Raw genomic sequence first — 16,973 nt, 5'->3', positions numbered from 1 at the left:
AACACATTTTTATTGTCAGCTGACATGAGATTATCACTGAAGAGCTGCCTCAAAATGCACGAAATAAATGGCAGAAAATGCTTAGGCTGTCACCAAAACACAACCTCCAGGATCTTTGGAGATGGAGGGCAAGGGAAGGGCAGGGCATAGCACCTTATAGCCACGGTTTGCAATGTTGTATTGGCTAAACTGTGGTTGGCTGTTACTGCATTTTAATATTTTATAATTGCTGTTGTTGTTGTTGTTGTTTAGTCGTGTCCGACTCTTCGTGACCCCCTGGACCAGAGCACGCCAGGCCCTCCTGTCTTCCACTGCCTCCCGCAGTTTGGTCAAACTCATGCTGGTAGCTTCAAGAACCCTGTCCCACCATCTCGTCCTCCGTTGTCCCCTTCTCCTTGTGCCCTTCATCTTTCCCAACATCAGGGTCTTTTCCAGGGAGTCTTCTCTTCTCATGAGGTGGCCAAAGTATTGGAGCCTCAGCTTCAGGATCTGTCCTTCCAGTGAGCACTCAGGGCTGATTTCCTTCAGAATGGAGAGGTTTGATCTTCTTGCAGTCCATGAGACTCTCAAGAGTCTCCTCCAGCACCAGAATTCAAAAGCATCCATTCTTCGGCGATCAGCCTTCTTTATGGTCCAGCTCTCACTTGCATACATCACTACTGGGAAAACCAGAGCTTTAACTATACAGACCTTTGTCGGCAAGGTGATGTCTCTGCTTTTTAAGATGCTGTCTAGGTTTGTCATTGCTTTTCTCCCAAGAAGCAGGCGTCTTTTAATTTCGTGACTGGTGTCACCATCTGCAGTGATCATGGAGCCCAAGAAAGTAAAATCTCTCACTGCCTCCATGTCTTCCCTTTCTATTTGCCAGGAGGTGCTGGGACCAGTGGCCATGAAATATTTTATAATAGTAATAATAATTTAATAGTAGTTTATTATTTCTACCCCGCCCATCTGGCTGGGCTTCCCCAGCCACATTTTATTAATGTGGATCTTACTACGTTGTGTTTCTGTGTTGTGAGCTGCTCTGCTACAGAAGCAGAGAGCAGAGGACCCATGCAACTTTGCAATACACACAAGCTCAGAGCTTGGCGAATGTGGGTCAATCGCCATTTCCCTTCTTAGCATCATTCCTTTTCTTGGCTCTCGGATTCCTTCATCCCAGGAAAAGTCAGGCATCACCCATTTGCACCCGTCTTGGAGGCAACCGTAGTATCACGCTGCCCCAGTGAAAGCTGCGAAGGCTGCAGTTTATTCATATGTCTCAGCATGCAAGATGACAGCCAGCTCTGTATCCATGGAAAGGGGTTGCGAGAAGGGGGGACGACGCGTATTACTCTCATGCATCACTCATTTGTAAATCTCTGTCCCTGGTAGGAGGATAGCGGAAGGGATGAGGTCAGCCAACTCCTCAGCGGGGCCATTAACGCAGCGAGTCTGTTCTCAGTCATTCAGGATTTGGCCCGCTGTCAAATGATATGTTATTCCTCTCTCCTCCTTCTCTCTTTCTTTGCAACACGTAAGATATAATAACAGTGAACCGGTGTAACTTCAAAGCCAGTGGACCAAGTGTAACTTTCAATAAGAGCCTAAGAATTTAAAAAGAGGTATGCTGGATCAGGCCAAGGTTGGCATCCTCTGGTTGCAACTCAGAAATCGAGGAAGGAACATAATTCCCTCTATTCTTTTTATTTGCTCCATATATATATTTGCTCCAATAAAAAACATCCAATTAACATATCCAATCATAATACAATTAAAATAAAAAACTAAAATAAAAAAGACCAAATTATAATCCAAATTATAATTGTTGATTTTTCGCTCCCAAATATATTTTAACCTTATGGTGAAGGGGAGCAACAACAACAACATACAAATTAGAGCTACTCTTTGATTTCCTGATGAGAGGTGATGTGATGGACATCTTCAAACATTTCAAGGGCTGTCACATGGAAGAAGGAGCAAGCTTGTTTTCTGCTGTTCTGGAGGCGAGGACTCGAACCCATGGTTTCAAGTTACAAGGAAGGAGATTCTGACTCAACATCAGGGAGAACTTTGTCATCTTGTGAACCACCCTGAGATCTTCGGATGAAGAGCGGTATACAAATTTAATAAATAAATAAGAACTTTCTGAGGGTAAGAGCTGTTTGACGGTGGACTCTCCTCCATTGGAGATTTTAAAGCAAAAGTTGGACGGCCATCAGTCATGGACACTTCCTGCATCGAAGGCGATTGGACTAGATTACCCTCCCGACTCTCCAATCCTGTGATTCTTGTGCAGATACCAAATGAATTAAATTTGTAGAGAAGGCACTAGGAAATGAATTTCAGAACCTTCTGCTGGATCGTGCGCTAACCACTCATGTTGGAGAAACTTCACTCACTCATTCACACCTTTCCTTGGTTTCCAAAATCCCGCCTCTGACCTGTTAAGGAGTTCTACGTAGGGTTGAAAAGAATTCATTTCAAATGAAAGTCGTCTGCCACCTCCCTCACCTTAATTTTTTTCCAGTTCCTCCCCCCCTTTTCACATTTCTAAAATAGTGCATCAAGCAGAACCTGAAAGATGTATACGTAAATAAAGGGTATGTCCAGATAGCACTGAAACAGCAACAACAACAACAACAGAGTTTAGGACTTGCTGATCAGAAGGTCAGTGGTTCAAATCCCTGCAATGGGGTGAGCTCCTGTTGCTCGGTCCCTGCTCCTGCCAACCTAGCTGTTCGAAAGTACGTCAAAGCGCAAGTAGAAAAATAGGTACCACTCCGGCGGGAAGGTAAACGGCGTTTCCATGTGCCAGAAGTGGCTTAGTCATGCTGGCCACATGACCCAGAAGTATACGCCGGCTTCCTCGGCCAGTAAAGCAAGATGAGCGCTTCAACCCCAGAGTCGGTCACGACTGGACCTAACGGTCAGGGGTCCCTTTACCTTTACCTTTATAATGCACCTAGAATGGACGTGGGTGGCGCTGAGGGTGGCGAGGTGGGTTAAACCACAGAGCCTAGGACTTGCCAATCAGAAGGTCGGCGGTTCAAATCCCCGCGACGGGGTGAGCTCCCGTTGCCCAGTCCCACCACCTGCCAACCTAGCAGTTCGAAAGCACGTCAAAGTGCAAGTAGATAAATAGGTACCACTCCGGCGGGAAGGTAAACGGCGTTTCCATGGGCTGCTCTGGTTCGCCAGAAGCGGCTTAGTCATGCTGGCCACATGACCCGGAAGCTGTATGCCGGCTGCCTTGGCCAGTAAAGCGAGATGAGCGCCGCAACCCCAGAGTCGGCCACGACTGGATCTAATCGACAGGGGTCCCTTTACCTTTAAAATGCTATAAGGAAGGTGCCTGTGTCATACGTTAACATCACAGGAGGGGAGAGGCCCCTATCCTGGCTCAGATTCCTCCTGATCAGCAGGGAGTAGCATGCATGCCTGAGTTAGGCTACCAGATGGAGACTTGGAGTTGGCAGGGAGCTGCGGGTGGCAGCAGGCTGGAGGAGCCAGCCAGCTCCATCTCCCCCAGGAAGCGCCTGTACTTGTGAGAATCACACTCTCTGCAGATCAAATGTCTCTCCTCTCCTGGGGTGGAAAGCTCAGGCTGCGTTTGCACGGCTCTGTCGCCTCCTCCTGCCCAGTTGGGGCGAGTGCGGCACCAGCAAGGCACGCTTCCTCCTCCGGGCAGAGCTCTTGCGCCTTTGACAGCTGAGTGTCGGGCAGGAATTCAACCGGTGCAGCTTTCCCCAACTCTGACAAACGCGCCGGCAGGGAACGTTTCCTATGTACCTTGGTTGGATTGAATTTGTACAACATTCACACACACATATGGAGGGGGAGACTAACCTAAGGACAATAGCAGGGGGGGGGAACCCCGGTTTTTTGGGGGACATGCAGCGCTTCTTCCTCTGTTGGAATCATAGAATTGTAGATTTGGAACGGGCCACAAGGGTCATCTAGACCAGTGTTTCCCAACCTTGTGCCTCCAGCTGTTTTTGAACTACAACTCCCATCATCCCTGACTAGCAAGACCAGTGGCAAGGGATGATGGGAATTGTAGTCCAAAAACAGCTGGAGGCACAAGCTTGGGAAACACTGGTCTAGACCAACTCCCTGCAATGCAATAACCTTTTACTAGCATGAGACTCGAACCCATGGCCTGGAGATTAAGAGTCTCATGCTCTACTGACTGAGCTAACCCTCCCCACTCTGCGTAGCATGAGGCTTATTTTTGTGGGAATGTTCAGGGATGCAGGAGATGATATATTGTTCAATAATAGCCTTTCCAACTTGTGTTAACAAGTTCACAATTTTAGCAGAGTAACATTCCCCTTTTTAAACTCACAGCGGATGCGTTTGCTCAGGCTCACTAAAGCCTCTATAATAACTGTTCTGGTATTTTCCCCTTATTCCCTCATAAAAGATAAGACACGACACAGTCTTCTATAAAAGACTGGAAGCCAAGAGAGCATCTTAGGCTAAGCAGAAGTTGCTTCTTTGATGCATGTAGTCATAGAGAGAGAGATGGCTGCCCTGCCCTGTGCTTTCGTCGTTACCTGCACAGGTGAGGCCACGCCCACCTCTAGTCACATGCAGAGGAAGTCTGTCCCAGCCCAGAAGGAAACAGGAAGTTTACCTGCTGGCTGGACAAACATTCCTCCCCATGTGTAAGCATGTTCACTCTAGGAATGTTGTACTTGACTGCTCTTGTGTTTCATATCGCACAATTTTGAGGCTTGCTCCCTTCCAGGCAGGCTCTACCATGGGAGATGGGAGTTCCCTGCGCTCCGGGGGCTTCAGGCGGCTTCAGCGGAAGCAACGCGAAGCCTCCGGAGTGCGGGGTGAGCTCTCCCTCTGCGCTTCGGAGGCTTCGCGTTGCTATCGCTGAAGCCAAGGAGCCTGCATTCACTCCATAAGATGCACACACATTTCCCCTTCATTTTTGAAGGGGTAAAAGTGTGTCTTATAGAGCGAAAAATACGGTAGCTCTCATTTTTTTCAGATAGTTGGGCTAGCTCTGCATATTCAGCTAGATACACTTTTGTACGTTTCTGAAAGCTTCCATGGAGTTAAGTACCAACGGTATTGCATTTTTTGAAAGTTTTCCTTCCAAAGTGTAACACACTGTGAACTTCCAGTTTACTTTCCATAAATTTTCCCACTCTTTCATTTCTGTATTGGACCCATTTGATCATGGCCACTTTTTGGGTGCAGACTGGGGTTCTTTTGGGGTAGAGATTGGTGTTTTTTAAAAATGGTTTTTATTTAATTTTACAAATATAAATTTATAACAAAACAAAATGCATATCCATATAAAGAGATTTCTTGGAATCTCGCGACCTCCCCCTATCCCCTCCATGAGTCTTAATCTCAACGTTTTCAACTGCATATTATATCATAATTATATTTTATATCTGTCCATATTGTCCATGGTATTTGTTACATTGCAAGTGAGATTAAAATCCTGCTAATGTTTTGATAAGTGGGACGCGGGTGGCGCTGTGGGTAAAACCTCAGCGCCTAGGACTTGCCGATCGTATGGTCGGCGGTTCGAATCCCCGCAGCGGGGTGCGCTCCCGTTGTTCGGTCCCAGCGCCTGCCAACCTAGCAGTTCGAAAGCACCTCCGGGTGCAAGTAGATAAATAGGAACCGCTTACCAGCGGGAAGGTAAACGGCGTTCCGTGTGCTGAGCTGGCTCGCCAGATGCAGCTTGTCACGCTGGCCACGTGACCCGGAAGTGTCTGCGGACAGCGCTGGCTCCCGGCCTCTTAAGTGAGATGGGCGCACAACCCTAGAGTCTGGCAAGACTGGCCCGTACGGGCAGGGGTACCTTTACCTTTACCTTTTAATGTTTTGATCTGATTACTACTACTACTACTACTGTGGTCTCCTAAATAAATTATATTCCTCCCCCCCCCCCCGTTTTTTCTTGAAGTTTCTGAATTTTCTGGTCAGTTTTGCCAATTCAGTGTAGTCTAACAGTTTGGTCCCTCTCTGGTAGGGACTCTTTCTACTTTCCATCTCTTGGCTAATAGCATCCATGCTGCTGTTGTCGCATACATGAAAAGCCTTTTCCGTTCCTTTGAGGTGCCGGTACCAGTGCCGAATTTACATATAAGCTAAACAAGCTATAGCTTAGGGCCCCCACTCTCTTGGGGGCCCCCAAGAAAATAAAAGGAAAAAAACCTGGATGCACATTTCCAAAATATAAGAAACAAATAAAATAAAACCTATATACTGCAACAATGTTTTGTGTTGTGTAGGCACCTAGGATGTACGTAAGTCATGAGCCCCGCCTGCACGCCTGCTCCCTCAAATATCACTGGTTTTCTCCTTTCTATATATAGGGTAGAGGGGCGCAGGTGGTGCTGTGGGTTAAACCACAGAGCCTAGGACTTGCCAGTCAGAAGGTCAGCGGTTCTAATCCCCGCAATGGGATGAGCTCCCATTGCTCGGTCCCTGCTCCTGCCAACCTAGCAGTTCGAAAGCACGTCAAAGTGCAGCAAGTAGATAAATAGGTACCACTCCGGCGGGAAGGTAAACGGCATCTCCATGCACTGCTCTGGTTTGCCAGAAGCAGCTTAGTCATGCTGGCCACATGACCTGGAAGCTGTACACCGGCTCCCTCGGCCAGTAAAGCGAGAGGAGCACCACAACCCCAGAGTTGGCCATGACTGGACCTAATGGTCAGGGGTCCCTTTACTTTTACTTTTATATATAGTGTGCCTACATTCTGCATGGACTGGTTGCATGGAAACATGTGCAAATGGCTTGAGATACCTATGAGGTCCATAAATTGCCATTTGGCATATATTCAACACAAAAAACAGGGACAATTTGTTGTTGACAAAGGACAGCTGGACATATAAAGGGCCCCATTACCTTCAGGAGCTTTGGGCCTCGTCAAACCTAAATCTGGCCCTACAATTCCTAGGGTTTTTATACGATCCGAGCTGCTTTCCGCCTGACCCCTCTCCTCTCGCCTCTCCAGGGAGTGATGTTCCGGCTTTAGCTACCCCACTGCTGCCACCGCCGCTGCTCAAAATGATGTCCGGACTGCCGGAGGCGCTGAGCCGGCTGAGGGCGAACTCTCTGCGCAGCTGCTTCAGCCTGGCGGGGCCCTCGGAGTCCACCATGGTGGCAGTGCCCATCGACATCGACAAGGACGAAGTCCGGATCCTCAAGGTCTGCTTCCACAGCAACAGCTTCAACATGGGGAAGAACTTCAAGCTGGTGAAATGTACCGTCATGACCGAGATCAGGGTAAGACTGTCACGGGGAGAAAAGGCTTTTTGGGGGCGCAGCCTAAGATCGGAGGGCGGTGGCAGTGGGGGGAAGAGGGAGGCACCTTACTTGTTTGTTTTTATTGATTTATTAACAACAACAACAATAATAATAATTTATTATTTATACCCCGCCCATCTGGCTGAGTTTCCCCAGCCACTCTGGGCGGCTTCCAACAAAAGATTAAAAACACATTAAAACATCAGTCATTAAAAACTTCCCTAAACAGGGCTGCCTTCAGATGTCTTCTAAAAGTAAAATAGTTGTTTATTGCCTTAACATCTGGTGGGAGGGCATTCCACAGGGCGGGTGCCACCACCGAGAAGGCCCTCTGCCTGGTTCCCTGTAACCTCACTTCTTGCAGTGAGGGAACCGCCAGAAGGCCCTTGGACCTCAGTGTCCTGGCAGAATGATGGGGGTGGAGATGCTCCTTCAGGTATACAGGACCGAGGCTGTTTAGGGCTTTCAAGGTCAGCACCAACACTTTGAATTGGGCTCAGAAACGTACTGGGAGCCAGTGGCGTAGCGTGGGGGGTGCAGGGGGGCCCGGCCGCACCAGGCGCAACATCTGGGGTTAGGGCAAATCCACGGGTTAGGGGGCGCAAATCCACGGGTTAGGGGGCGCAAATCCATGGGTTAGGGGGTGCAAATTACTTGCCTTGCCCCGGGTGCTCACAACCCACGCTACGCCACTGCTGGGAGCCAATGCAGATCTCTCAGGACCGGTGTTATGTGATCCCGGCGGCCACTCCCAGTCACCAGTCTAGCTGCCGCATTCTGGATTAGTTGTAGTTTCTGGGTCACCTTCAAAGGGAGCCCAAAGTAGAGTGCATGGCAGTAGTCCAAGCGGGAGATAACTAGAGCATGCGCCACTCTGGCAAGACAGTCTGCGGGCAGGGAGGGTCTCATCCTGCATACCATATGGGCCCTTCTCCTGCACTCCCTGGCCTCTTATTGTCTCTTTCCTGTGCATTGTAACATTTAAGACTAGTTAAAACTCAGGCGCAGCATTGCATAGTGGTTAGAGAGGACGTGGGAGAGTCCTGGGTTCAAATTCTACTCAGCCATGAAACTCACTGGGTTACGTTGCTGCAGTCACTGGAGGAGAGGAAAGAAACTATATAGTCAAGCAACCTGTGATCCCTGGAGGAAGGATGCTATAGAAATTTAATAAATAGATAAAGGCCTGCCACTTTGAGCACCCTTAAGAAGGGATAGAAAAGCTATAAAGAAAGAAAGAATCAGATAAAATGAAATGAAAGCAACTCATTACCGGTATATAACCTCTCCTTATTTACACTTTATTTACACCAAACCTTAGAGCAGGCATCCCCAACCTTCAGCCCTCCAGATGTTTTGGACTACAATTCCCATCATCCCTGACCACTGGTCCTGTTAGCTAGGGATCATGGGAGTTGTAGGCCAAAACATCTGGAGGGCTGCAGGTTGGGGATGCCGGCCCTAGAGGTTAAAACAAAATTCTCCAGAAAAATGTTTCCTTTAACCGCCGCTACCCCGACCTATCCAATTACTGTTGTTTAATAGGGGTGGGGTTCCTCCTGGAGATGCTCAAATATCCATAATCTGTTTTTGGGTTCCCTGAGGAAAGTCTTAGTTCTCCAAAATCTCAACATGCAGAGAAGGGCTCGTTACATGTCCCCGAATGTCAAGCGCCACGGGCCCGGGAGGATCATCTAAGGCGGCTTGCATAAGTGGGAACCTGCAGATGGGCATCTGAAAACATCTTGCGCATAAGAAGTACATGACAGAACATTCCCAGAGCATATGGACCAGCTAGGCCACATTTCCCTTGCAGCAAAAACAAGCAGCAGGTTTTTTTTTTAAAAAAAAACAGAAACAGTTTCCTCCTTTTTATAGCAATCTAGTGTCCTTTAAGTCTCAATCTAATTAATATATATACACACACACAAATTTTTATTTTTATTTTTAACATCATTTCCAACAATCACATAACATAACTTCTTATCTTATACAATAATTTAGTCTTCCATCAACACCACTGATGCTTTTCCGTTCTTTATCACTTATTCTGCATTTCTTAATTTCTCTATTGTTGTTGTTTAGTCGTTTAATCGTGTCCGCCTCTTTGTGATCCCATGGACCAGAGCACGCCAGGCACTCCTGTCTTCCACTGCCTCCCACAGTTTGGTCAAACTCATGCTGGTAGCTTCAGGAACACTGTCCCATCACCTTGTCCTCCATCGTCCCCTTCTCCTTGTGCCCTCCATCTTTCTCAACATCAGGGTCTTTTCCAGGGAGTCTTCTCTTCTCATGACGTGGCCAAAGTATTGGAGCCTCAGCTTCACGATCTGTCCTTCCAGTGAGCGCTCAGGGGTGATTTCCTTCAGAATGGAGAGGTTTGATCTTCTTGCAGTCCATGGGACTCTCAAGAGTCTCCTCCAGCACCATAATTCAAAAGCATAAATTCTTCGGCGATCGGCCTTCTTTATGGTCCAGCTCTCACTTCCATACATCACTACTGGGAAAACCATAGCTTTTACTTTTGTTGGCAAGGTGATGTCTCTACTTTTTAAGATGCTGTCTAGGTTTGTCATTGCTTTTCTCCCAAGAAGCAGGCGTCTTTTAATTTCGTGGCTGCTGTCACCATCTGCAGTGATCATGGAGCCCAAGAAAGTAAAATCTCTCACTGCCTCCATTTCTTCCCCTTCTATTTGCCAGGAGGTGATGGGACCAGTGGCCATGATCTTCGCCACACAAGGCAGTGATCCATGAAGGGGATCTCTGTTACTCTTAATTATCATTAACTAATAATTCTCCTCACAATCTTTCTTGAAATATTTCAAATAATCATTCTTACAAAACTTCTTGCAATCCTATTAGCGTAATTTGTTCATTACAATTACTTTTCAAATAGTTCTTATATTTACTCCAGTCTTCTAAGAATCTCTGGTTCCGCAGGTTTCGAATCCTTCCTTTTAATTTATCCAATTCTGCGTAGTCCATCAGTTTCATCCGCCATTCTTCTTTCATCGGTAATTCTTCTTGTTTCCATTTTTGTGCCAGTAATATTCTTGCTGACGTCATTGCATATAAAAACAACTTACAATCTTGTCTATTAATATCATCTCCTACAATGCCAAGTAAAAATGCTTCTGGTTTCTTAATAAATGTATATTTCAACATCTTTTTCATTTCATTATATATCATTTCCCAGAAGTTTTTCACTTTTTTACATTCCTACCACATGTGATAAAAAGTTCCTTCCTTTTCTTTACATTTCCAACATTTATTACTTATTTTATATATTTTAGCTAATTTCACAGGGGTAATATACCACCTATACATCATTTTCACCACATTTTCTTTCAAAGCATTGCATGCAGTAAATTTTAATCCTTCTTTCCACAGTTTTTCCCAATCTTTTAGCTATATATTATACCCAAAATCTCTGGCCCAATGTATCATAACCGACTTTACCTCTTCATCTTTCAAGTGCCATTCAAGCAGCAATTTATACATTTTAGCCAAAATTTATACTTATTTAATACCTCTATTTCAAATTTTGATTAAGTCTCAATCTAATCTTTGGGGTGGGGCGAATTGCTTCTAAAGCACAATTTCGTCAAAACGACTGGGTTTCCCCCTCCTCTGGAATCTGATTTCTCCAATTTGCACAAGATCGCCACAACTTTTTTCTTTTCTCCCACCCCTTCGTCCTGCACACACACACACACACACACCTGGCCTTTCCTGCTTTCTCACTGCAACTCTGCTCTGCAGGAAGTGATCAAGTCGATCCTACAGAGCGGGAGGATTGGTCCGGACATCCAGCTCGCCGAGTGCTACGGATTACGCCTGAAGCACGTGAAATCGGACGAGATCCACTGGCTCCACCCGGACCTGACGGTGGGGGAAGTCCAGGACAAGTATGAGAGTCTGCACATTGAAGCCGAGTGGAGGTAGGAAGTCAACGACCGTGGCTGGAGGGAGCTGATGGGATTTGTAGTCCAAAAGTGCTGTGTTGGCTGGAGCAGATGGGAGTTGTAGTCCAAAAGGGGCTGCGTTGGCTGGAGCGGATGGGAGTTGTAGTCCAAAAGGGGCTGCGTTGGCTGGAGCGGATGGGAGTTGTAGTCCAAAAGGGGCTGCCTTGGCTGAAGCAGATGAGAGTTGTAGTCCAAAAGGGGCTGCGTTGGCTGGGGCTGATGGGAGCTGTAGTCCAAAAGGGGCTGCGTTGGCTGGAGCGGATGGGAGTTGTAGTCCAAAAGGGGCTGTGTTGGCTGGAGCTGATGGGAGTTGTAGTCCAAAAGGGGCTGCGTTGGCTGGAGCGGATGGGAGTTGTAGTCCTAAAGGGGCTGCCTTGGCTGGAGCAGATGGAAGTTGTAGTCCAAAAGGGGCTGCGTTGGCTGGAGTGGATGGGAGTTGTAGTCCAAAAGGGGCTGCGTTGGCTGGGGCTGATGGCAGTTGTAGTCCAAAAGGGGCTGCGTTGGCTGGAGCGGATGGGAGTTGTAGTCCAAAAGGGGCTGCGTTGGCTGGAGCGGATGGGAGTTGTAGTCCAAAAGGGGCTGCGTTGGCTGGAGCGGATGGGAGTTGTAGTCCAAAAGGGGCTGCCTTGGCTGGAGCGGATGGGAGTTGTAGTCCAAAAGGGGCTGCGTTGGCTGGGGCTGATGGGAGTTGTAGTCCAAAAGGGGCTGCGTTGGCTGGGGCTGATGGGAGTTGTAGTCCAAAAGGGGCTGCCTTGGCTGGGGCTGATGGGAGTTGTAGTCCAAAAGGGGCTGCCTTGGCTGGAGCGGATGGGAGTTGTAGTCCAAAAAGGGCTGCGTTGGCTGGGGCTGATGGGAGTTGTAGTCCAAAAGGGGCTGCGTTGGCTGGGGCGGATGGGAGTTGTAGTCCAAAAGGGGCTGCCTTGGCTGGAGCGGATGGGAGTTGTAGTCCAAAAGGGGCTGCGTTGGCTGGGGCTGATGGGAGTTGTAGTCCAAAAGGGGCTGCGTTGGCTGGAGTGGATGGGAGTTGTAGTCCAAAAGGGGCTGCGTTGGCTGGGGCTGATGGGAGTTGTAGTCCAAAAGGGGCTGCGTTGGCTGGAGCAGATGGGAGTTGTAGTCCAAAAGGGGCCAGGTTGGCTGGAGCGGATGGGAGTTGTAGTCCAAAAGGAGCAGCGTCGGCAGGAGCAAAATAAATGCAAAATAAATAGCAAGAACAGGCAGATCTCAGCATAGCATTCAAAACGGAGAGGTGTGGCACTCAAATTGGAAGCGTAACCCTCCAAACGGAGTACGTTCAGCTTCTGAAAAATGTTCGCAAACTGGAACACTTACTTCCAGGTTTGCAGTGTTTGGGTTCCAAGTTGTTTGAGTACCAAGGAGTTTGAGAACCAAGGTGCCACTGTACTGCAATCTCTGGGGGCCGGTGAGTTCCAAAGATAAGATCCTGCCAGCAAAACTGGAGAGAGGTGTGGAGATGCTGGATGTGATCTTCAGGCAGGTGAAGCGATGGGTATCGTAAGATTAAACTGTCCTGTCCTTTTAAGGTACGACCTCCAGATCCGCTACCTCCCGGAGGACTACGTAGAACGCTTCCAAGAGGACCGGACGACGCTCCTGTACTTCTACCAGCAGGTTGGAGCCCTTGCGTTTATCCCAGGCGCAGCTGTGTTGAGCCGTGTGGCGCTGTGCTCTCCTTTTGCATCTAGGCGAAAGGGTGGTAGGTCTGCCATAGATCAGCTGCTTGGCATGCAGAAGGCCGGTGGTTCAATCCCCGGCATCTCCAGGTATGGCTGGGAAAGACTCGAGCCTGAAACCCTGGAGACCCACCTGCCAGCAGGACAGTACTGAGGTAGAATCAGAACTGTAGGGACCCCTGAAGGACATCTAGTCCAACCCCCTGCAGTTCAGGAATCTGTTGCCCAACGTAGGATTCGAACTCGCAGCCCTGAGGTTAAGAGTCTTCTGCTGAGCATCTTCCTGCATGATGCATCTTCCTATGCGCCTGTGTACATCGAATTTGATGTGTTTCTCGGCGTCTTAAGGGAAACCATTCTTCTGCTGCAATAATAATAATAATAATAATAATAATAATAATAATAATAATAATAATAATATATTATCTATACCCCGCCCATCTGGCTGAGTTTCCCCAGCCACTCTGGGCAGCTTCCAATCAAGTGTTAAAAACAATACAGCATTAAATAGTAAAAACGTCCCTAAACAGGGCCATTTAACAGGTCTGGCGAGACAGTCCATGGGCAGGAAGGGTCTCATCCTGCGTACCACACAGAGCTGGTAGACAGCTGCCATGGACACAGAATTGACCTGCGCCTCCATGGACAGCTGTGAGTCCAAAATGACCTGTTAAATTAAAGAGAAGATAGCTGCTTATTTCCTTCACATCTGAAGGGAGGGCGTTCCACAGTGCGGGCGCCACTACCGAGAAGGCCCTCTGCCTGGTTCCCTGTAACCTCACTTCTCGCAGGGAGGGAACCGCCAGAAGGCCCTCGGTGCTGGACCTTAGTGTCCAGGCTGAACGATGGGGGTGGAGACGCTCCTTCAGGTATACAGGACAGAGGCTGTTTAGGGCTTTCAAGGTCAGCACCAACACTTTGAATTGTGCTCGGAAACATACTGGGAGCCAATGCAGATCTCTCAGGACCGGTGTTATGTGGTCTCGGCGGCCACTCCCAGTCACCAGTCTGGCTGCCACATTCTGGATTAATTGCAGTTTCCGGGTCACCTTCAAAGGTAGCCCCACGTAGAGTGCATTGCAGTAGTCTAAGCAAGAGATAACCAGAGCATGCACCCCTCTGGCGAGACAGTCCATGGGCAGGAAGGGTCTCATCCTGCGTACCACACAGAGCTGGTAGACAGCTGCCCTGGACACAGAATTGACCTGCGCCTCCATGGACAGCTGTGAGTCCAAAATGACTCCTAGGCTGCGCACCTGGTCCTTCAGGGGCACAATTACCCCATTCAGAACCAGGGAGTGGACGGTGTGCAAGGATGGAAGTGAAACCAGGTGCTTCATGGCATGCCCTTTTCGGCACCCCCCAGGCAAAGTAAAGACCCTTTGCACAGTCCAAGCACACCTTGCGGAGCGGAAATGTCTGGTATGTCATGCCTGCGGCTGAAATCTTGCCCACGGCTGTCGCTTTCCATATCACTCAGAATCTATTAGCAGCCAGCGTTCCCCAACCTGGTGCCCTCCAGATGTTTTGGATGACAACTCCCATCAGCCCCAGCTGGGTAGTGGAAAACATCTGAAGGGCACCAGGTTGGGGGAGGCAGCAGTACCCAAACCAGCTGTCTCACCCTGCCTGTTCAGAAAACATTTTCTTCTTCGTAACAATGGAGGCTCAGTGTGTAGTAAGAGCTTGGTTTGAAGCTGAGTAGTCTCAGTCAGGGGTCAGCAAACCTTTTCAGCAGGGGGCAGGTCCACTGTCCCTCAGACCTTGTGGCATAGCTGTCAACTTACAGATTTGAAAATAAGGGACTAGCAGCCGCGAAAATAAGGGATCAGCAGCCAAAATAAGGGATTTTCAGAGCACAGGTATATTCAACTTCTGAGCCCCTCCGAGCCAAAGGCAGAAAGCCCATCTAGCAGCCAAATGAAGCCTCAAGTGATGGTTCCCACAGCTCAGCAACCCGGCAAAGGGGATGCAGCAAGGAAAACCACTGTCACCTCTCCGTTGGGAAGCGCTGAGCAAAGGCGGGTCCCCAGGCAACGCGGCCGATTTGATCAGCACAAGGCATGCAAGCTCCACCCCCCAGTCGTTCTTAGACTCCTTATTGGGTGAGCAACGCAGCCAAGCAACACAGTTGGAGCCTCCCTCCTCCCTGGCCGGCAGGGAGGGAGGGAGAGGAGCTGCTTCCTTTGAAACCCGGGAAATTTAAGGGACATCATCAATAAGGGACAGCAGCAGGACACAGGACAGCAACAGGACACAGCGCTGGGATAAGGGACTTTCCCGCCAAATAAGGGGCAGTTGACAGCTATGCCTTGTGGGGGGTTGGATTATATTTTGGGGGGAAATATGAACGAATTCCTATGCCCCACAAATAACCCAGAGATGCATTTTAAATAAAAGCACACATTCTACTCAGGTAAAAACACACTGATTCCCGGACCGTCCGCTGGCCGGATTGAGAAGGCGATTGGGCCGGATCCGGGCCCCAGGCCTTAAGTTTTCCTACCCATGATCTCAGTGATGTGCTGGATGCAAACCTCTTCACCACTTAGGCTCTAAGACGTGAGGAAATCTGCATTTGCATCTGAGGGTTTTGCAAATTGCAAAGCTTCCCAGCTGGCCCTGAACTCCACCCTGCAGCCACGAGTTTCAGGTCTTGCTGTCCATATTCCCCACCCGCAAAGGAAGTTCGGTGTTGCAGAATTTGAGACAGTGTCTGGTACAGTGTGGGAAAGGGCATTTGTTGCCCTCACCTCGTATGCGGCAGGGCTGACATGGCCAGAAGTGGGGCAAAGTTTATTCCTTGCTTTAAGGAGGTCAGGTGGACAATCTCTGGACTCCCTGTAGATTCCTGCTGGACAATGGAGAATTAATTTGTGGAATTCACTTTGTGGGTCACTCTTTTGTTTAGATGTCAGTTTGGGCGGAAGGGAATAATAATAATAATAATAATAATAATAATAATAATAATAATAATAATAATTTGTTATTTCTACCCCGTCCATCTGGCTGGGTTTCCCCAGTCACTCTGGGCTGCTTCCAACAGGTTAAAAATACATTAAAACATCAGTCATTAAAAACTTCCCTGAACAGGGCTGCCTTCAGATGTCTTCTAAATGTCAGGTAGTTGTTTATCTCTTTGACATCTGGTGGGAGGGCGTTCCACAGGGCGGGTGCCACCACCAAGAAGGCCCTCTGCCTGGTTCCCTGTAGCTTGGCTTCTTGCAGGGAGGGAACTGCCAGAACTGGACCTCAGCGACCGCCTCCTTAACTGGTCCTCTTCATATTTCTGCTTCTTCCAGCTCCGGAGCGAGTACATGCAGCTGTATGCCAGCAAAGTGAGTGAGGGCATGGCCCTTCAGCTGGGCTGCCTGGAGCTCAGGTAGGTGGGCTTGCTGGGGGGCCGGGGGGAGGTTACACCGAGCGCATGAGCAGCCTGTCTGCCTCTGGGGTTACACCATCACAGAAAACTTGTCGCTCCTGCAAAAGCACTGACCTGTCTCCTACTCTGCAACGGAACTGGGTGAGCTGCAGGAAAGGAGCCTTTCGTATCTGCAGGAAGCTCCCAAAATCATGTGTGGGAGTTTGAGGGAAAACCAAAAGAAAGTCAGAGAGACCAAATAAGTACAGGAGGGATGAAGCACAAAGAAATTGGGCCTATTTAGGATTGAGTGTCGCCACAGTAGTGCAGAGAGTGATTCCTGTGTGCGTCTCCAGAGCAATTTCAGAATCAATGCTTGCAAAACCCAGTTGTTGGTTGGCATCCGGTCGGCTCCTGTGAGGACAGTTTGCTGGACTAGATGGGCCTCCTTTGACCTGATCCAGCTAAAGGCTCTTCTTATGTTCTTATCATTGGCGCATGGATTACACGGTGCTCTGTTCTCACATAAGCTTCTTCTTTGGCGATCCCTCGTAGCCGAGTAAGATTGTCTTCCATAAACACAGTTTTAACAATGAGTCCATAAGGGACTTCGGAGGCCAATTCTGGATCCACATGTCCTTCCACAGTGGGGACATTGGTTTCCGGGTGGGAGTTGATTCCGGTGTGGAT

General features: G+C 48.6%; 1 protein-coding gene across 8 annotated transcripts in view; it reads left to right on the top strand.

Moving 5' to 3' along the window:
- PTK2B (protein tyrosine kinase 2 beta) overlaps positions 1-16,973 on the top strand; it is a 358,085-nt gene that overhangs the window by 46,028 nt on the left and 295,084 nt on the right. For all 8 annotated transcript variants that reach the window (XM_053383797.1, XM_053383802.1, XM_053383801.1 and 5 more), the window contains 4 exons: positions 6,974-7,245; positions 11,029-11,207; positions 12,773-12,860; positions 16,225-16,304. In XM_053383797.1, coding sequence (XP_053239772.1) covers positions 7,027-7,245; positions 11,029-11,207; positions 12,773-12,860; positions 16,225-16,304 — 566 coding nt within the window. In that variant the 5' untranslated portion in view covers positions 6,974-7,026. The remainder of the gene's footprint in view (positions 1-6,973; positions 7,246-11,028; positions 11,208-12,772; positions 12,861-16,224; positions 16,305-16,973) is intronic.

This window comes from Podarcis raffonei, chromosome 3 (genome assembly GCF_027172205.1).
Source record: "Podarcis raffonei isolate rPodRaf1 chromosome 3, rPodRaf1.pri, whole genome shotgun sequence".
NCBI lineage: Eukaryota > Metazoa > Chordata > Lepidosauria > Squamata > Lacertidae > Podarcis > Podarcis raffonei.
This window is presented reverse-complemented; position numbering and strand designations above follow the sequence as displayed.